The sequence below is a fragment of the Chamaea fasciata genome, unplaced genomic scaffold (genome assembly GCF_029207755.1).
Source record: "Chamaea fasciata isolate MVZ Bird 193981 ecotype frontalis unplaced genomic scaffold, bChaFas1.0.hap1 SCAF_21, whole genome shotgun sequence".
Taxonomy (NCBI): Eukaryota; Metazoa; Chordata; class Aves; order Passeriformes; family Sylviidae; genus Chamaea; species Chamaea fasciata.
Genome location: NW_027094106.1, coordinates 7,602,003 through 7,622,078, shown reverse-complemented (window position 1 = coordinate 7,622,078; position 20,076 = coordinate 7,602,003). Strand labels below are relative to the sequence as shown.

At 43.8% G+C, this 20,076-nt stretch overlaps 1 protein-coding gene across 2 annotated transcripts in view; it reads right to left on the bottom strand.

Moving 5' to 3' along the window:
- Window positions 1-19,455, bottom strand: part of PIGL (phosphatidylinositol glycan anchor biosynthesis class L) — a 52,125-nt gene extending 32,670 nt beyond the window's left edge. The window contains exons 1-2 of one of the 2 annotated variants that reach the window (XM_066201830.1): window positions 19,212-19,455; window positions 16,129-16,228 (exon numbers count right to left, since the gene is read on the bottom strand). In XM_066201830.1, the coding sequence (XP_066057927.1) occupies window positions 16,129-16,228; window positions 19,212-19,455 (344 nt within the window). The remainder of the gene's footprint in view (window positions 1-16,128; window positions 16,229-19,211) is intronic. The other variant, XM_066201831.1, reaches the window with a different exon arrangement.
- Window positions 19,456-20,076: the final 621 nt, after the last annotated feature.

The following is a 20,076-nucleotide window of genomic DNA, read 5'->3' as shown; positions in this document are numbered from 1 at the left end:
GTTAAATGGTGTGCCAGCAGTTGAAAAATGCCATTTCTTTTACCGACTGTTGTTACCAGTAACTCCTAGGATTCCTCAAATAGAAAGAGTTGCATATTTATCTCTTCCACACAGTACAAAGGAAGAAAAAGAAACATTTTAGAAAATAGCTGTGTACAATGGTTAAGACTGGATAGAGATCTAGATGTTATATAAAAAATTACTCGACGTGACTTTACAAGTTAACTTTGAATCCTCTGCATTTCTTGTATGTATTTCCCCAAATTCAAACCATCCCTTTTTCATGCTGCCTGATGAACTGCTACAGTAACACACACTCCTGGGCCTCCACTTGGTTTTGCAGTTTGTGTATCCTTTAGAAGGTCTCATAAAACGACAGCCAAACCCCTCAAGGTGGTCACTTCCTTCATCATTCCAGGCAGACAAAGGTTGTTTCAGTTCACTGCAAGGCACTGAAGCATGTACAGGTCTCATCTGATTACAGAGAGCCTGTAATGCCCCGAGGCCACGGAGACTGTCAACACAGCTGTCCCTGTGCGCTGAGACAAATGTCCTGCTGGGCAATCCCTGAGTCAAAATGGAAACACAACTTCTGAAATGGATTAGGGGTAAGAACAAGGACTGTAAATAGGCCAGGAAGCCAGGGAAGTTTATTAGGTATTACTAAAGGAGATTCTGTTGAGCTGTTAGGAAGTACCTTGGCCCTGGTGCTGTTCTGCAAGTCTGAGTATTCTGAAGTATTTTACTTCTCTGGTCACCTGTTGCTAACATGACATAAAAATGAACATTTTCTGAGCATGTCTCAGGCACACAAGACCCCACAGAATATTTATAAAGCTCACAAAGAAGGGAGGTGCAGAGATCTGTGCTCTAATGGCATAATTAGCTCTTGTGAGAAAAGCAGTCTTGCTGCATCAGCACTGAGCAGCTCCCACCCTCACCCATCCCACACTCCCACCCGTCTCACCCTCATCCACCCCACACCCTCACCATCCCACACCCATCCCACACATCCCACCCTCAACCCATTCCACACCCTCACCCATCCCACATCTTCACCCATCCCATATCTTCATCCACTCCACACCCTCACCCGCCCCACACCTTCATCCACCCCACACCTTCACCCATCCCATATCTTCACCCACCCCACACCTTCACCCATCCCATGCCTTCACCCATCCCACACCCTCAGGAAAATCCTGGCAGAGCTGCAGTCAAAGGCAGAAATTGTTTCCTGACACAAACTCTGCAGCAGAAGCAAACTGGAGCAATCCAGTCCTTGAAACCACTGAACAATCTCCTGAATGTACATCCTGAGGGTTAAATATCCCCAAATAAATTACAATTACTGTTAATGTAGATAACTTTAAGACCAAACGAGTCTGGGCAACATGGTTTAAATATTAAGTTCTGCAGGTTTATTTTTCTAATACCTCTTCCTATTCTTTCTTTCAAATTAATTTTCTGGTCATCTGTGGCTTAAAAAATGATTGATTCAGTAGGTATCTGCTCCCACATCTGGGCTTTCTTTAAACAAAGTCACAAAAATGATAAATCTTCTCTTACATAATACTTTATTGCTTCCTATGTTCATGCTTTTGGTGTTTTAATCATAATTAGAGGCTCACACACTCCCATCTCAGCAAGTACAGTATGTTGGATAAGCAAAAAAACCCATTTTTAGTTGAAGGCTTGCCCAGACATCTAATATTTTATCATAAAAATCTGAAATTTTCTTTTGCTCTGAGTCACTGATAAAAAATTTTACTTCATGGAACATTTGAATAGGGAAAAAAATAAGGGAAAACAGCCCTGTAGAACAGGACTCAAAGACTTGGCAGGAGCATTCCCAGCCTTGGGCCAGGAGGTGTTGGTGACACCACAACAGTGACAGTGCCACACAGAAAATTCAAACCAGGCTGTGGTCAGGGCCAAGCCAGCCAAATTCCTACCTGCAGCCCAGGACAGGTGGGTTTCAACCCTCTCATTTTAAAGAAGAGATTCAGTTCTTTCTAAAACAGCTCTCTCTCTACGGACAGAATTTAATTTCTCCAGTTTATTGGATTAACAGGGATGGAGTGATGCATTTCTCCTCACTAAATCAACTTTTAGTCATGGTTTGTGCAATTTTAAGTTGAGATGGAAGCTGGAGCTCCAAATCACAACAGTATTTTATAATTGTTTCCAAACAATTGGGTAAATTATATCAGAATTTCTAGAAATAATGGAAAAGAATATCAAAACACAGTATTAAAAACTAACACATGCAGTAAACAAAGATAATATTAACTGTAGTTAAGGAGATAAAGCAGTTCGGTTTGGATCACACATGCTGCTGAGGCATCTAAAAAATTAGTAGAACAGACTTTCACATCTATTTTTATTCACAGACCACAAGATGAAAAAGGATTTCCTCCTTCAGTTTTGAATGAGCTTCCCAACTCAGAATTACTGAGTGTCTGATAAGACAACTCAAAAGGAGTCTCTCACTCTAAAACAGCCTAGTGCTAAGTGAGAGGACTCCATCCACTCTGTGGTTTTACTTTCTCTTAAACAGTGGCAGAAAAAAGCACAGTGCCTGCCCTCTTTAATTTCATGTAAGTTATCATGTTAAGAATATATGAATCTTAGTTCTTAGTACAGATGGTCATAAATGCACATTAAATCACAATGTTTTATTTTAAACCATTTAACATAATAAAATATTAATAATTGCAATAAATTTTGATCCATGCTGCTCCAGTGGCTTTTAGTTTTACAGGGGAAAATCAGGCTTGCCAGCTAATTAATTCTTGTCACTGATTGTAGTTATTATCAGTGTCACAGGCTTTTAAAGGCAGCAGGACCACTATGGTCATTATTCTCATACAAAATGTGTGTAACAGCTCAACAGACCCCACCCATCAAATCTCTTCCCAGTGTTGGTCCTCCTGTACAACCATCAAGTCATCTCAGGGATAAACCAAATAGTTCCAGCATTTTTAACATCCATTATTAGGCCTGTTTCCCACTTCCTTCATCACTCGGGTGGCAGTTTCCCAAGTATTTTACACCAATATATTGAACTAGAACAAGAGACTCTCAAACAACACCTGAAGAGGCAATAACAGCTCCTTACTCCTGTCTGATATTCAGAATCTGGGAAACACTCAGGCATAGGTGAAGTGACACAGCTCAGCATTCCTTGAGCTGGGCTTGGCTTAAAACAAAGGACTCCTGGCTCTCATTTGCACGTTCAGATTCCTGAATACACTGCCTCAGGTAAATGAGTGTGTGATAATCCTGTGTAAGGATCCCTTCAACTCATTCATCTGTTCACAGGCAGAGGGAGAAGAGGAAAGAGCACAAAGGTGCAGCCTCAGCAAACTGGGCTGGTCCTGCTGCTGGTCATTTAATGGTACAACAAAGACCTGAGAGCCCTGTGCTCGTCCCCAGGTTCTGCTGAGAGGGCAAAAAGAGCCTCTGGTCATCCCCTTCCCACGACTGAGCTGAGCATGGGCACTCGGTGAGCTCTGTGTTCGCCCTTGAACTGGTGTGGGCTGCATTTGGCACTCTGCTTTTAGATCAATATATAACCCAGGAGTAATCTTATCTGGCAGGAACAGGGGGCTGGGGGCAGGGGGAGGAACACAGCCTCAGAGGTGAGGAGAGCAACTCTTCTAAATGTTAATGGGTTAAGAATAGAAAGGTCAAATGCCTGCCTTATCAGAAGGCCCCATGTGCAAACAGGCACCGAGCTCAGCAATCAGAGCACCAGCTGGGTATAAATGTCAGAAGTTAGTTACTGTAGCTGTAAACACCAAAAGCAGGATGGTGCAACTGGGAAACCTCCCAAGACACTTCTGGTTTATACAGATCACCAGGAAAGTCCAACTGCCAAGCCTGGCTGGAAATTACTTCAGTCTTAGAGCTGCTGTGGAAGCAGAGAGCACCTGTGAGCTGTGTGGTAGCACCACAGTGAGCCACTGCAGGAGGGAGTGTTGAGTGTGTCCTGTATCCAACATCCTGTGCTGGCTCCAGATTGCTCTGGCCAGAACTCACACATTCTCCTGGAATAAGGATGTCTGAGGATGGAGACAGAAAGTCCTTCCTCACCTCCCTGTAGGTACAGAGGGCACCAAACAGCAGAAGCTGCAGGAGGACTCTGAGCACAACGTGTAATGGATTGGGGTGGAATAAGAGATGAGACAGCACAGTGACAACGTATCTCCCTTAAATGCTAATACATTTTTAGCCCGGTTCTAATTAATCTTCTTACTGGCATCCAAGGAAAGAGGGCAGAAGTTGTATTACAGTGGGCAGTAATCTTCTTGCAGATACAAGCAATCAACTTGCAGGAATGATGAAGAGCACAAACACACCCTGGTGTGAGAGTTACTGTGAGGGGCCTTTGCCAGTCACCAGTGCTTCCAGCCTGGCACCTTTTTTTGTTTCAATTATTGTTGTCAATACAATTAATCAGCTGATTCCCATTCTCTGAAAAGACTGGCAGTGAGCAGCCATGTTAAGAATATTGCTGTTCCCTCTCCCTTGGTACTGGGATTGCCTCAGGAGAAGGTTACCTGAGTTTGGAATCAGATACAGGATACCTGGCACAGCTCCCTGCTTTCTGCAGGACAAAGAGCATCATCCTTGTCACCCTGCTCCCAGCTGTAAACAGCTATCAAAGGAGAGGGTTAATTACCACGTAAAACACCAAGAAGGAATAGTAACTACAAATCCAGCAAGGCTAAATATATTTTATTCCACAAAAGGGATAAACAAGAGCTGTGCTCATAGCTCAGAGATCATATTCTAACCATTGAATAGCTACTTTAATTGGTAAAGATAGGGTTACCTTTAAAAACAAGAAAGGAATGCACCCATTTGAAGCCATTGCTCTCTGCAAGATGATTTTTTGATGTTTGTACCACAAAGTGACACTCTGCAGTTAACTGGCCAGGCCTCCAGCCCCAGCCATAGGAGAGAACATCATAACCTACTTAAATCTGCAGGCTGCATCCTCTCTGCAGCAGAGCTCCAAAGAGGCACAAATGGCTCATTCCCTTCACCAGCATTACTCGGCATCTGTTTATCCCCCGGTCTCCTGCCAGCATCTGCTCTTTTGCTGACACACATGAGCTGCTCCTCTGCATTACCACCCTCGTTTGCAGTCTGGGAACTCGAGTTCATCCATTTGAAAGAGCACAAATATTCAGCAGCACGAGTTTCACACACATGGCATCACTGAGCTCTATTAACAGTTCTGTTCAACCATGAAGCTACTGGATTTTCAGTGACAGCTCCAGCAAGTTAACGACTGGGATGTTTTCTGAATTCATGGAGGGAAGAAAAAGCTTTTATAAAAATACAAGGTTTTACCTTTTTCTATTCACAGCAAGAATGACCAAACTTATTTATCCTATGAGTCACATCCTGAAGGCTTCACACGGCTGACAGACTCAAGAGATATAATATACATTCTGGAGAGCCACTGCAGGGGAGAGAGAGGCTTTTCATCTCTCATTTCTTGAGCTGAGAGCTCAATTGAACTTAGTTCAATTTAGGAATAGGAAACACAATCCAAGTCTTGCAGCAGCACAATGACATTTCCCAAGTTGCTGCGAATTTGAATGAAATAATTTGCCAACTCTGAATGAAGCTGTGGAGACTCTGCCACAACTGCTCTGTTTCATTATGCAGGAGGCAATTTGGAGAATGCTGCCTCAGCTCTGCTGTTTATTGTGTGGACGTGTCTGCCTGCTACAAGTCCTGTCACTGCCTCTCATTCTGACACACGCTGGCGTTTTCTTGGCTCTCAGTCACAGCAGGGGAAGAGCACAAGGGTATTGCAGAAACACCTCCTTTCTTCATCCCTCTTTAACATGTTCACATTTTAAAGATGATTCTGTGAGCACATTTCTTGCAGCTGAAACTGTGTTATAGAGATTCAAAACTGGACAATTAAAGTGTATAGTCTACCACAGCATTAAATGCAATCCAGGAGAGACCACATGCAATTTTCTGACCTGTGCTATTTTTATGTGGTCATCATTCTGAGGCATTTGATATGCTGCTCTTCGGTTTAAACCCAAGAATGGTATCTGATTTTTTACCATAATAAACTTTCTCTACAGACTTTGCATTCTCCTTATTCTATCCATACAAGCCACAAGGATTTTTTTTTCCTCCTTAAATGTCCAATCTGCAGGCAATGGTTGTGAAACTCCATTATTTCCAGGAACTGCTGGCAGACCTACTGCTGTCTGCTCTTCTCAGTATTGCCTGTATTTTCCTTGTTCAGTCTTAAAAGCCAAGCTTGGTTTGCAAAAATGTCTGGGTTTCTTGATGCCAGAATTGAATAAAGAGTAGAACGGGACAGAATTAGATGGTTTTATTATGTTGAAAAGCCATTAACTCCCATTAAAGTCTGTAAAACAACAAGAGCATAAAACTGGAAATAGATGCTCAGCCTTAAATCCTATTACTCAGAAATTTTCCTAGGCATTACCAATCTTTTTGGTAATGTTTTTTTTAAGTTCCACCTTAAATATTTTTAAGCTCCACCACCCTCATCTGATCCTTACAATCAAAACAATGTGGAATATTTTTTGAAGTTATACCACTTGGATTCTCATCGTTCAGTAAAATCATAATAATCTGTAAAGAAAGGCAGCCTGAATTGTCCAATATAGATGATGCCTGCCACAATTTGGTCTTCAGCAGGCAGAGGTAAAGAAGAGACAGGTATTCTCAGTTGCCTGGGAAGAGAATATACAACAGGAGATACAGTCAAGAAAGTTGGAGATGTGACAAAATTCTGGATCATTCAAATCAGTCATGATGATCCAAAGTTACAAAGGAAAACTCCCCGCCTAAAGGTTATCTGCAGAACCACACAGTGGTCTCAGCCACACACAGCGGCATCTTCACAGAAAGCAAGGGAATTGCTCCAAATTTACACTGGCAGGACCAAGATCAGAATCTGACCAGATCCAAACAAAAATCAAACAATGCCACAGGCTGTAAGAACAATCAGCAGTCGATGGGGTGTCAAAGCAATGGAAATCTCTGTGATTCCGATGCACTTCAGTGACTGAAAATATTCCAGCACTATTGTTCTTCCTCTCCAAAACATCTTGCACCTCATCCTGTGTTTCCTGAGCACTCCTGACAGACAGCTCTGAAAAGATAACTGACAAACTCACAATGGCCTGAGCTTCTTCAGCTGAGTATTCCCTTTCATTCCATTTGGGAAAGCTGCAATGCATGGAGCAGAGTCTGAGGCTGCATCCTGGGAAGGGGAAAGCGACCATCCACGATGTCAGCCGAGTTCATTCCTAAATGCAAACCACATTGGGCTGTCGAGCACGATAATAAAAACCTGCTGACCTAGTTTCCTGCAGAACAAAATCCTCTGTCTCCCCTCCTCCTGTGCCAAACCTAAATCAAATCTCAAAATTAACCCTTTGATTAGCATGGAAATCTCTAATAACAATTCTCAACACTCATACAGCATCTCACACCATGAAAATAGCATGGAAACAGCAACTGCTCCATCCCCACAGCTCCGCAAAAAGGGAGGGTTATTGCAGGATGCAAGTAAAACCCAGAGAAGGTCAGAGACCTTAGCAGACTTCAGCAGACAACTTATTCTCTTCCTTCCAAAGGATTTTGAAGTTCTGTGCTCCAACTGCTTTGTTTGTAACATTTCTTCTATGCAAATATAAAACCTTCATTCATGATGTGGCAAAAAAACCAACAGCACAGCTCGGCTTTTTTAAAAAACTGCATCAAACCACTCAAGAAAGGACCATTGTTCTTCCCAAATTTTGCAATGTCAACTTGCAAGTCCTTTTCTGGAAGATGAGAGCTGTTTGTGTCTGCTCCAAGTGTCTGGCAAAAGCGTTCCCTTGTAATGGCTTCACTTCCTCAGTGATGCAATGTTTCATTTGAAGGGATGCCTGGGGGAGCTTCAGAATGCAACCAGAATGCAAAAATAACAGGGCATGTCACAACAAACTCAGCCAAGAAAATACAAATGGGAATTCTTTGGCTGTAGGATGCTTCCAAAGGCAGCTCTGGATCATGCTGAACCCACTGCAGGCAGGTAGGAGCAGTTGGGGAGCCTCAGATTCCAGACTGCTGAGAGCACCTTTGCTGGCTCTCACTGACACTGTCAACTGGAGGAGTTTTCAGTCATGTGTCAAAGAGGGTTTTATTAACAGAACAGTGGAGATTAACAACTGCTATAGAGCTTTACAAATGGGTATTTTACAATGAGGTGACCAATGTGCAACCTGCAAGTGGAATTGCTGACTGCAGCCAGAGCTTTCAGTTGCTGTAAGAAAGACCCTGCACTGAACAATTTAATCACTTTTTGCTCCTGTATGAACTGAGAGAGCTTTGCCTACATCCAGACAGCACCCAGGATCTGGAACAACTCCAGAGTTTCCTACAACAGCGTTTGAAAAACGAAGGAAACAGGAAAGTGACAACTACAAGGCATGTCAGCAATGCCACTTCACCTGAGAAGAGGTTCCTGTCTCTGTCACTTTGTCAGTCTCTGCAGGGAAGCTGTTAAGGCTTACAGGGCAAAGATAGCACTTAATACACTCTACCCTCCAGGGAGTTTGAAGTGAAGAACAAAAAACCTGGATTAGGGAACACTGCAAAGGTTGTTGTAACTATATCTGTTCTCTGGATGCTGCATCTTCACAGGAGAACTTCACAAAAGCTTCTGCTCCACCTTGGAAACGAGGAAGACAAAAGCCTGAGTTCCCATAGACTTACTACTAACATTGGTCAGGGTCAGAAACATGATGGGGAAAGAGCACCTTATTCATCATATCTGCTCCCTGAGGGGTTAGGAGTTGTATATGCTTTTTTTATTGACACAAACAAGCTTTAACTTCTATTGTCTTGCAGAGGAAGAGAAGGCTGAACTCAGTTCTGGCTTACACATCATCTGCAATTCCAGCCAAATCCCAGCCACACAACTTTTATTACTGGGAGGATGTCAGAGGCAAAAGACACAGCTGGAAACTCAGATCCCAGACTGAGCTTTGCTGTGCTGGCAGGGAGACAAACCAGTTTTTGATTTGTATGCAAACAGAGCCAATCTGAACTGGAAGGTCATTAAGAGAAAACACATTTTACACAACACCCATTGTACAGTTCCCTTTCCAACTTTCCCCATACCAACTTTTTTTTTTTTTTTTTTTTTTTTTAAACAAGACTTTGTCTTCTCTTCTTGACTCTTTCAGTGACAATTCCTGGGCGTGCTGAAGTCAATGGCCAACCCCCACTGGAACTGATGGAACTGAAATTCACTGGATCCCAAAGAGGAGTTTGCCCAAGAGAGACTGCAAATCCCTTCCTCTACAGGAAGATTACTTTCCAATACAGTAATTACCTGCAGGAAATGCAACTCCATTGCAGATGCAAAGGATGATGTTTCCAAAGCACGGCACAGCCTCAGATCTCACAGATTTAACTGAGGCACTGACATTTTCTACTGCAGCTACAATTAAAATAAGATTATGAGACTCCACAAAGAAACCACACAATTCCTGTGATCAAGGCGTTAACGCCCGATCCATTATTGTGAGAAGGCTTTTAAGAGCATTCCCAGGAGAAACAGGAATATATTTTCCCTGAGTAAGCTTGGAGGAATGCAGAGATTCAAAAGCTTAAGCAGAATCCCTGCTAGATTTTTTTTTTTTGGTTTGTTCCTCCTTTTTGATTAACTTGCTGTGATTATTTGATGTAATTGTTACTCTTTAAGGGTAAGAGTTAAGCATTTCTCTGAAGAAAGACCTGTGTCTGCCTATAATTAACAGCTGCAGGTTCAAATGAGGGACCAACAGAGATGGTGCTGGGCTATCAAAGCAGGGAACCTTCAGAAGCAAAAGGAAAGTGCCTGTCAGTCTCCATTAGCTCCTCAGGGTCAGCGTTGGCAAAACACACTGAATTGTTCCACGTGTAACCAGCAAAATAAAGAGGTTGTTGTAGTTTGCTGTGCTTCAAAGGGGACTCCTGGGTATAACTGTTGAAAACAGCTTTAATCTAAAGACTGTATCTTTCTATAGCTTCCTGCAACCATGAAGAAAGTCCACTCAAAATGTTTTAACAGGAAATCAGCAAACCCAAAGACACTTCCTTCTGCTTGGACACAAGTGTTCTAGTGACAGAATGGCTCCCAGCCAGGAAATCTGTGTTCCCAGGAGACAGCAAAGCTGGGACAAGAACCATCTGCAAATCCAGGATGGCTCCTTGGAGCTTTCTTTGCTCTGAAGATGATGCCTGTCTTTAATGGATGTGGAGGACTTTCAAGAATCATTCATGAAAGAATAGTAAAAGGCAGTTCTGAATGAACAAAGAAAGAACAAAAGAAAAGAAAAAAAACCTTGTAATGGATTTTCCTTTTCTCCTGCATGTCCCTGTGTTCAGCCCCAGACTCCTGAAATGCAGCCATCGTGCACAGCTTTATTTCTTTTCTTACCATAAGTTTAGCAATGCTGATGGTTTTTAAGTCAAATCAAACTTTCATCAGCTTCAGGGGATGGCTGGAATCCCTCTTCTCATCTTTCATGTCTTGAGATCAGCATTTCATAGTTTTTATTCTGCTAAAATCATCTCGAGAAGTAAAAGTATACATTTCAATGCAGAGTATTTTGATTTGATTTCCATAAACCATTTTGTCCTCTAGCTGCTCTCCTTCATTTCCCCCCTGCATTTATTCTGAGCCCTTGGCTCCTCTGGCCAGGCTCTTCCCCTCAGTCAATCCCTGTTGGGATTTCACTGATGTGCTGTGACAGGTCTCTGTTGACATCTGAGGGAGAATCCCTGAGTGTTTCCCGAGGTACCACTGCTCACTGCCCTGCTGAGGGAATGCAGGGGATGCGGCACTGTGGCACTGAAAGGATCTTTTTCCCCTTCCCCCTTGGTGGACAGCAAGGAAGTTCCTTTTGCTGGAAAGCTGAGGAAGGAGCTGGTTCATGACAGCCTCAGGGAAAAGAAAGGGCAGATTTCCTTACTGACAAAAATATCTAATTTAGGACAAAGCAGCTAAAGCTAACTTAGTGCAATACAAGGCTTTGTTTCAGAAAGCAGCTTTCCTGGAGGGCTGTGAGATAGCTCAACCCCCAGAAGAATTCCCTCTTAAATTATTGCATAGAGCAACACTTATAAAAGCAGATGCCTGAAGGCAGACTTTGAAATAATCCTTTTTATAAAATGTTCTGAGGTCCTAAAATGCCAGCAGGAACTGCCACATGGGAAAGCATTTAAAAAAAAAAAAATTAGAAATGTAAATAAAATAGGTGGCCAAATCTTTTATTGTCTTCTCAAAAGGAAAAAAATTTAGATTTCCAGAATTACACTAAACAGAAATGAAATTTGGCTACAGATTGATAAATATCAAGATCCCCACCTGACTGACAAAGTGCCTTCTTGATATGAAGAAGCTTGTTAGTGTTCAGAATGATTTTGAGTGTTTTTGGCTGATTCAAGGGATGTAGGTTGATTTCCCTGCAATACAAACTGAGCATGTGATCAATTTACATGTCACATTTCTGGTCCCACAGATGTCGTTCTTAATTACAGAAAATTCTGGAAAAAAAAAAAAGGCCTTTACAGCATTGCTGGGATAAGGAAGATTAAGAAAATCCCATCAGTCACTCCTGAAATATGAAGCTCTTCCAGGATAAAGCACGGCAGCAATTTTAATCAGCACAGAGATCAGCTTTTTAGAATTAGCAATAAAATAAAATGTCAAACTATGATACCACGGGGAACTTAGGAAGACAAAGTGTAACTCATTACCACAATTACTCCACCAGAATTAAAACTATTAACTACTGATCCCAAAATATGAAATACTAGAACAGGAAAGAAGAAATATTAGTGAATAAAATCACCTTTGTAATAGAAACACATAATAAGTAAGACAAACACATTTTTTAGAATCCCACAGCTCTGTGCACTCAGCACCCACATTCCCACCAATAAACCCAAGGAGAGCAAATCCAAACTGGATCAATGGGATGGACTCAATGACTGTGCTTTAAATTCTAATAAAAAGGCTCAGATTTCCAGTGATTTAGTTTGATCTCTGAAGGACCTGAATGTTTTTGTATCTTTGTGATCCCCACAACCAGACACACACACTATTTACTTAAGGATATATTTTTCCCATGACCCTACAGCCTCATTTTTCTGTCATGGAGAGGTCATGGAAGGAAGTTTGTCAAGAAGTTAAATATGAGGAAGTGCAATAAAGCCTATTCATCTTATAGGAGGAAAAAATGAGTCCAACAGCACAGAATTATTACATAAAAGGCGTAAAAAAAAAAGATTTTGAGCCTCTTTGCAGCCTCATAAAAATAGCCTGTGATAGTGCATTGGCAGATGTCTCCTGTGCAGTGTCTGCTCAGAGCCCCTTTGGACTTCAGTGAAATAATAATAATAAAAAAGCAAAGGGAGTGCAATTTCCATGGAGACTTGGAAAGAGATGTAACATTGTTTGCCGTAAGCGTCCGACTGTGAATGGAAAATTTTCCAGTTTACACAGATCTCAGCTATTATTTTCTTTGCAGTGCAAACTTGGGCCAAATATTTTCTGTCATATTAAAGATGCAAATAGTCAGTTTTACTTTCTGTCCAGAACAACTGTGCACAAAAGCTTCAGAATCCACAGTAAAACATCTGATATTTATCTTTCCATGAACCCAAAACACACATTAGAAAAAAGAATAATTGGGGCTTCCTTTTATCTGCTTCTCTTCAGAAAGTGAAGGCAGCTCAGAAATCATCTCCTGTTTATGTGGAATGTTTCAGACTAATAGACAGCCAGAGCACTGGCAGATGTGCCCACTGTAAATGGGAGCTTAACTCACAGGAAAATCTACTGTTGAAGCACATAAGATGGCAAAAATATACCAAAAGCACAGAGTTTACATTAACATTTATATAATTAATGAAGTGACCCTCATCTTTCAGAACTCACTCTCTTGCTACTCCTCCCTCACCCAGCAGCAGGAACAATTGTGACAGTCCAGAAATTAACTTTGAACAACACAAGCCCAAGTTCTGAGCTGGGCTGCTCCGAGTGTTAAGCCTTGTGTGGGAATGGTAACGAAAGTGGACTGTGAAACTTTTCTCCCCTAAATGCAGTTGGTTGGTGTAGTGTGGGAGCTGTGACAATCACATGGCAGCTCAGGGGACACCTCTGCAAATCTGGTGCCTGACCTGTGCTAGTCACTAGTTGGAAGAATCCAGAGCTCAAATCTCAATTAGTCTGGAACATGTGTGCATGCCCAGACATTCCTGCTCTTCCCACTCCTGGACATGTCCCTTACAGCAAAGAACTTTCCTGCAGGAAATTCACAGGGATCTCAGATCTCTAGGGCTGAAATGTGGGTACAGTTTGGGGCCATATTTGTGCAGATTTGAGTTGTCTTCAAGTGAGACAACAAACACAAAGGCAACATCAAACACAGCTCCTGAAGGATCCAACAGAGCAGTTATGTGATAGAGACTGAACTGGTCCTGCTGGGAATCCTGGATATACTTGAGAGAGGCATTGTTTAAGGCAAGGCACTGCTTGAGCAGGATTTGGTCTTTAGCACAGATTTCACCACAGGCTGACTGAAGCTTTCTCTTCACAAGTTCACACAAGTCCCCAATGTCATGTTGATTTTATACCTGCCTGCCCACTGAGATGACAGAGGAAGTCAATCACCTGGCTTTGCAAATCTATTTCCCCTTCCACACCTTGCAAATTCTACTCACTCACTTGTAGATCACACAAAGAAAGAGGAAGCAGCATGACTCAGCTCCACACTACAATGGCTGGAGCAGATCCAGACCTTGCAATCCTTTGGGCTTTCCTTACCAAAACACAAAGCTGCAGCTTGGCTAATGTAAAGCATGCAGTGTTTGTGTAAGCAATGGGAGATGGGCAGCAGGCCAGCTGCTCTCCCAGAGCAATGTGCTCCCTCTTTACATTGATGGCAAATTATCTTCTGAAGAGTTCAGTAAAGAACAAAAGAGCCAAAGGGCTCTGATCTTAAAATGCTAAGGAGGAACAGCCTCCTGAGCTGTATTCTGCAGGCACAAATTTACATTGAAATCTAGTGGTAAATAATGAATTATTTTAGCAAGTTCCACATAATGCCATACCAGCAAATATTTTTGTCTAACCTGTAAATTACATCGATTTGAGTCTTAAGAGACACAGGAAAAATATTGACCCTAGAGAATCCAAGAACTTGGAGTAACTTTCAAGAACCCTGAGTCCTAGTGTTTTGCCTAAACCACTGGAAAAGAGTATCTAGAAATCAGTTACACTAAAAATTCAGTGTGGTCTAGAAATTAACCCTGATCCTCTACCATTTTGCTAACACCTGATCCACAGATGTTTTTCACAAAGAGCATGCACATGGTGAGTTACGGCACAGTAAATAATGAACTGTAATCACACTTAACTGTGCTGTGTAAACAAGCTCGGAGCAAAATTCATCAAGAACTTCACTTCATTTACTCCCTGAATGCACAACGAAGTTGAAGGATTTGATGGTTATCTCACAGCAATCTGCCTCAGAGATAGAGACCTCAGATCTAAACCTGTTTCTTGGAACAGTGATGTACATTCCAGCCCAGCTCTGGGCAATGGGATGGCTCTGTCATTTCAGGCACTGCCTTCACAGGGGGGGGAAATCACAGATCAGGACAGAAATGTGTGCAATAATAATAAAGTAAGAAACAAGCATCAGCCAGGAGATCTCTCTGAAATGGCTCTTACCTTCCAAAGACTGATTTACAACGAGCAGTTCCCTGGGCTGTGTGTGTGGGGTGACTGAGCAGCATCAGAACTTGCATCACTCACCAACCCACCTCACATTGCTTTAGAGGATAAAAGGCCAAGTGGCCTCAGGGCTCTGTTAACGTCAAAAGAGGGTTCATTGAGCAGACTTTGTGCTCAGCAAAGCTGAGCAGCTTTTTCCTTATTCCTCCCCAGGATGTTTTGGGCATTGTCATATGCTTGTACTACAAAACTTGCAGTTACCCAAAGCCAGTCCATAAGAAGTGAACGGAAACATCTCTTTCCATTCCAAAGGAAAAACAACTTCTCTGCTGTTTTCCTCAGCAAGCTGAAAACTTGGAGAGAAACCTAAAGCTAAAAAAAGCAAAGAACTCAAAAAGATTCATATTCTGGACTGTGGTTTCTGTTGCCTTAGCTCAAGGGAAAATATGGTCATGGGAAAAGGGCCTGCCTGGAGCCAGATTTTTTGCAACTCTGACTCTTTTAGCTGGAGTGGCTTTAAATCAATATGTTGCTATTATTTCTTCATAAACAGAAATATTCTTTATGGGCTGCGTGATAGCTGTTTACAAATGAAACAACCACTTGTATCGTGTTTCCTAGCAATCAGTGTCTCATTCAGATCTTACACGCAGACAGCGATTGGACAATTTGAGAGGCTTTTTCAACATTAGTTCCAAGTTTCACTGATTCAAAGTGTTAAATCACCCTCCCAGAAGAGAGTTCCTGCACAGGGAAGTGTCAGCTTTGTCACCCACCTCTGCAGCTACACACAGCTAAAGACAACAACACCTAGAAAAACAAATCTTGCATGGCTTAATTTTGCAGAATCTTACAGTCATGTTATTGTGGAGTGTCTTTAGTACTGCAGTTCACTTTTGTCTTTAGCCAGGACTAAACCAGATTGTAAATATAACAGAATTCCACACTAAGCCTGCAAAGACCACCTACAGACAAACCTGCCCCAGGCAATTCAGAGAATTTCTGTCTGCCTCACACTGCAACAAGTTGTTATACAACAAAATGTGATCATGCTGCCCAGACACACCGTGCCAGACCCCAGCAAGCGTTATTAGCATTATTCTAAATGCTGCATGAACAGAGCTTCACCTAGGAATTGTCCTCCCCATAATGCAAAAGAATTGTCTTTTGCATTAATGAGATTTATGGGAAGAATTAACAAAAGTATTTAATACTGTCTTACTTGAGGTTCCTCAAGGCTTTTTGGAACAGCACAGTCAGCTCTCCTGAATGTTAAAGTGAACTTCAACACCCTTTAAAACTGCAGTGGAATTGTACTGGGAAGGAAAAGCAGTTACCTGTGATCAATGACTGTGACATCAGAAGCAGGAATGCCCAGGACACAACAACTCTGCTCCAGCTCTTTCTTACGGATCTCTCCTTGATTGTAAAAGTTTCCTGAAAACAGCAAACACAGCACCACCATCTAACTCAGTTTAGGTTTACATCAAGGGGTCCAAACAGTTCAGTATCTTCTTCCTTCTTCCATTCACAGAGGAAATTAAGGCAGAACTGATTTGGCAAGATTGCAAAAACTGACAGAGGCAAAAGAAGATAGAAAAACTAATCACAGTAAAGACAGTTGGGAAAAGCTGTAACAGAAATCAACAACTAACAGGGAAATGGGATTCATTATCTTAAAACATTGCCTCCTTCTCCACTGAATTATTTTCTTCTCATCTTGCCTTGACATTCCCTTATTTTTTCTTGGCATCAGCCATGCAAAGTCCCTGCCAGAGCTGTGATGCCCCTTCCAGAACGTTGCTCTATGCAGGGCAATACTTGCAACTCAATTTTAACTTTGAAGCAATAAAATGAAAAAAAAAAATACAGTTGAGTATTAATGTGTGATTCGAGTCTGTAGTCAGCTGTCTTGAATTACACTAGAACTTTTTATTGTTGTGGGTGTGAGTCATCTAAATCTAGCATTTCTCTGGAGCAGTGCTGCAATCTGAGCCATCACTAGCCAGCTTTGTAAAATCTTCAAAGAAGGAAGGAGTAACTAGAGAAAGAAAAAGCCTCTTCCCACAGCCTGTGACTGAATGACTTTGGGAGACTGACAGTGACTGGCTGTGGGATGAACCTCGGATTGCAAGTTCCAGCTCCAGCAGAATGAACTGAAGTGTGCAGCTTGTCTGGAATGATTGAATGAGTACAGCAGGGTTCATTTCAGACGGATTTTTACCAGGCCATTACCAACACAGTGCTGGAAAGTAACAGCCTTTGCTGCAGTGCAGTGCCACAGCAGACTGCAGGTGATGCTTTATCCCCACAGTCCCACTGACTTCTGCTCAACTCAGAGAAACAGCTCCACAGCTGCAGAAATGTGTCAGGACATCAGGAATATGTCAATGCTCACAGGAAAAAATGGGCAGCTGTTGAGAGCAAAACCAGCTGAATAGCTGCTGCTGCTGGACCTCATCCATGGAGCACTCACAATACAGAGCCAGCTACTACAGAGAGCAAAGCACATTTAGACTGAGTTATTAATCCAATCTAAGATTATTCAGCGTGTCAAAGTCTGATTTCTTTTTCCCAGTGCTGTAATTCTAACTCATTTCTGAGTCAAATTGATTGATAACTGAAAACTCCAAGTACAATGGGTTTTAAGTAATGATTTTGTCTCAGTGTTAACAATTTGCAGTGCCTTTGATCAACTCACTTGTCATCATCAATCACTCAAACAATGAGAGGATGAACCATGTGAATCACCCACAAGACTAATCAGAGGCTTTTAAAATAAAAATCTCTTAGCTCATAAAGGTGCTCTCCCCTACATTTCCTCACAAGTGAGAAAGTTCCTAGAAGGAAACATCAAACACGCTGAATGTGTCATGCCACTGAATCAGGAGTAAAGAGAGAAGAAAATTCAGCAAAATAAACAGAAACACAACACTTCTTTGGAAAGTTCTCTACCAGCAGCAATGTACTAGTTCCTAAAACTGAAATGGGAGTTGCACTTTAATCTCCCCACACCTGTGGAGAAGCCAGATGGGATGCAGAGACTCTGTCCCCCAGCAGAGACAATGAAAGCCCTGCACTAAATCTGTAATGGGAGGTGCAGAGCCATCAGTGAAGCCACCAAACCACTGGACTTCGATAGTTTAACCCGTCTTCTCACCTGCCTGCTGTGGCAGGACAGAAATCTTTGGAAATGACAGAAATGTTGGCAGTGAACTGGAGCTGCCAAAGGCACGGGGGGCTCCTTCCCAAAGCTAAGCAGCTCTCAGTGTAAGAATTCTAGTACTGCAAGATGGTCTGAAAGACCCGTTCAAATGAGGTTGTTTTTATGCACAGAAACCTGAACAATGGAATAACTGCTCAGGTGTCAGTTCTGCAGAACAATCTGGAGCTTCAGCAGATCACGAGAAGAACACAAAAGTGTCATGTGCTGTGAAAAGTTCTTGTTCTGGGCAAACAGTGGAGCCTGGAAGACTCTTTCCACTCTATTCAGCCCCTGCAAGGCCTCAGCAGCAGTGCTGCTTCCAGTTTGTCATCACCGCCCTTCCAAAAATTACATGAACCAAAGGAAGAGTCCAAAGGGGAGTGATGAGAATGATTAGAGGTTTAGAAAACATGATCTGTGAGGGAAGACTGCAAGTAATCAGGTTGTTTAGTCTGGAGAAGATAAGGCAGAGGAGGCAGATAACAGTCCTAAAATATGTAAGAGGCCGTTACAAAGGGATACTCTGATTTCCATGTTCCTGTCAGGCACGAAAAAAAATAAACAAACAAGCTTAAATTACACCAGTGACTCAGGAAAAAGTGATTTGAGGGAAAGCTAAAGCAGCACTGACACGGACCCCACAGGCTGAGGCAGCTCCCCGGACATTCCGGAGAACAAACATTTGTCTGCAGCAAATGGAGACACATCGATGCTGCCTCCGGCTGAAGCGATGGGCAGCACGGCCCCGTGTTCCCTTCCGGGCTATTGCTCCGTGATCGGACTGCAATGCAAGTGCTGTTTTCAGACGTGTTACGGTGAATTTTTACACTGATACTGTTTGATGTATCGCGACATTAAAACTGGGTCATCCAAATGAATGTTCTGCAAGAGGACAGAGAGACAAGGAGATGCCAAAAGGCCGCGCTGAACGGCGCCTTTGACAGCGCCCTGACACCGCCACGCATCTCACGGTGCCTCAGTGTCGCAACTCTCAGTTTGAGCACGATCCCCTCGCTTCCGTCACGACACGCTCCTGCAAAGGCGAGGGGAGGCGAGGGCAGGGGAAGGGCGGGCGACGGCCGCACCGTGCCTCAGTTTCCCCACAGCCGGAGACCTTCCACCGCGCGAGGCCACCCAGGCGGGGAGCCACCCCGGCGGCCTTCCCCGCGCCCCGGGACGGTGCGGGAGGGGATGTGTGGGTGGTCCCCCGCTCACCTGCGGAGCAGCAGAGCACGGCGGGGGCGGCCCCGGCGCTGCGCAGGCCGAGCAGGGCGGGGGCGAAGAACATGGCCTCGTCATCGGGGTGCGCCGTCACCAGCAGCGCGCGCCCGCCCCGCGCGCCCCCGCGGGACCCCGCGCGGCCCCGGCGCAGGCGGCGCGCGCCCCCGACCAGCAGCAGCAGCAGCAGCGGCAGCGCGAGCGCCGCCGGCGTCCCCCAGCACCACGGCCCCGCTGCCATGGCGACCGCCCCGCAACGCCGCCGCCGCCGCCGCGCCGCCCGGAAACGCCGGCCGCGGCGCGAAGGTTCCGGCACACGAAAAGGTCCCACCCCCCCATCCGTCACGGCCCTCCCGTTCCCGCCTCGGGGCGGGGTCGCTGCGGAAACGGGGCCCGGGCTGTGCCGCTCCGGGGCTCCCGGGAAACGTGTGCCGCTACTGCTGCCCCAGGGACACATCTCCTGCCCTGGCCAGGCCTGGCGGGAGAGCGGAGGGTGTGCACTGAACACTGCGCGAAAATCGCATTGCCCTGACCGTGCCGGTACCTCAGCAGTGATTAATAGTGACAAAAGCAGAGCTTTTCAGCGTGTGGTACCTTTTATCCCTGCTGTGGAACAGACCTGGTTAAGGGGAAGCTCAAAAGCGGGGCAGGAGGAGCTTGTCTGTGAGCTGTCCTGAGCGTGGCTGCCGATGGGGGAAGTTTTGGATATGGTTTAGAAGCGAAGTCAACCACTGGAGAAAGCTGCAGAGCAGAAGGAGACAGGAAGCATTAACATAAACATGGAACAGTCAATCAGATGCACCATGGCTGGGACACTTCGCTTTTCCAAACAGGCAATATGGAAGACAAGTGTACAGAGCAA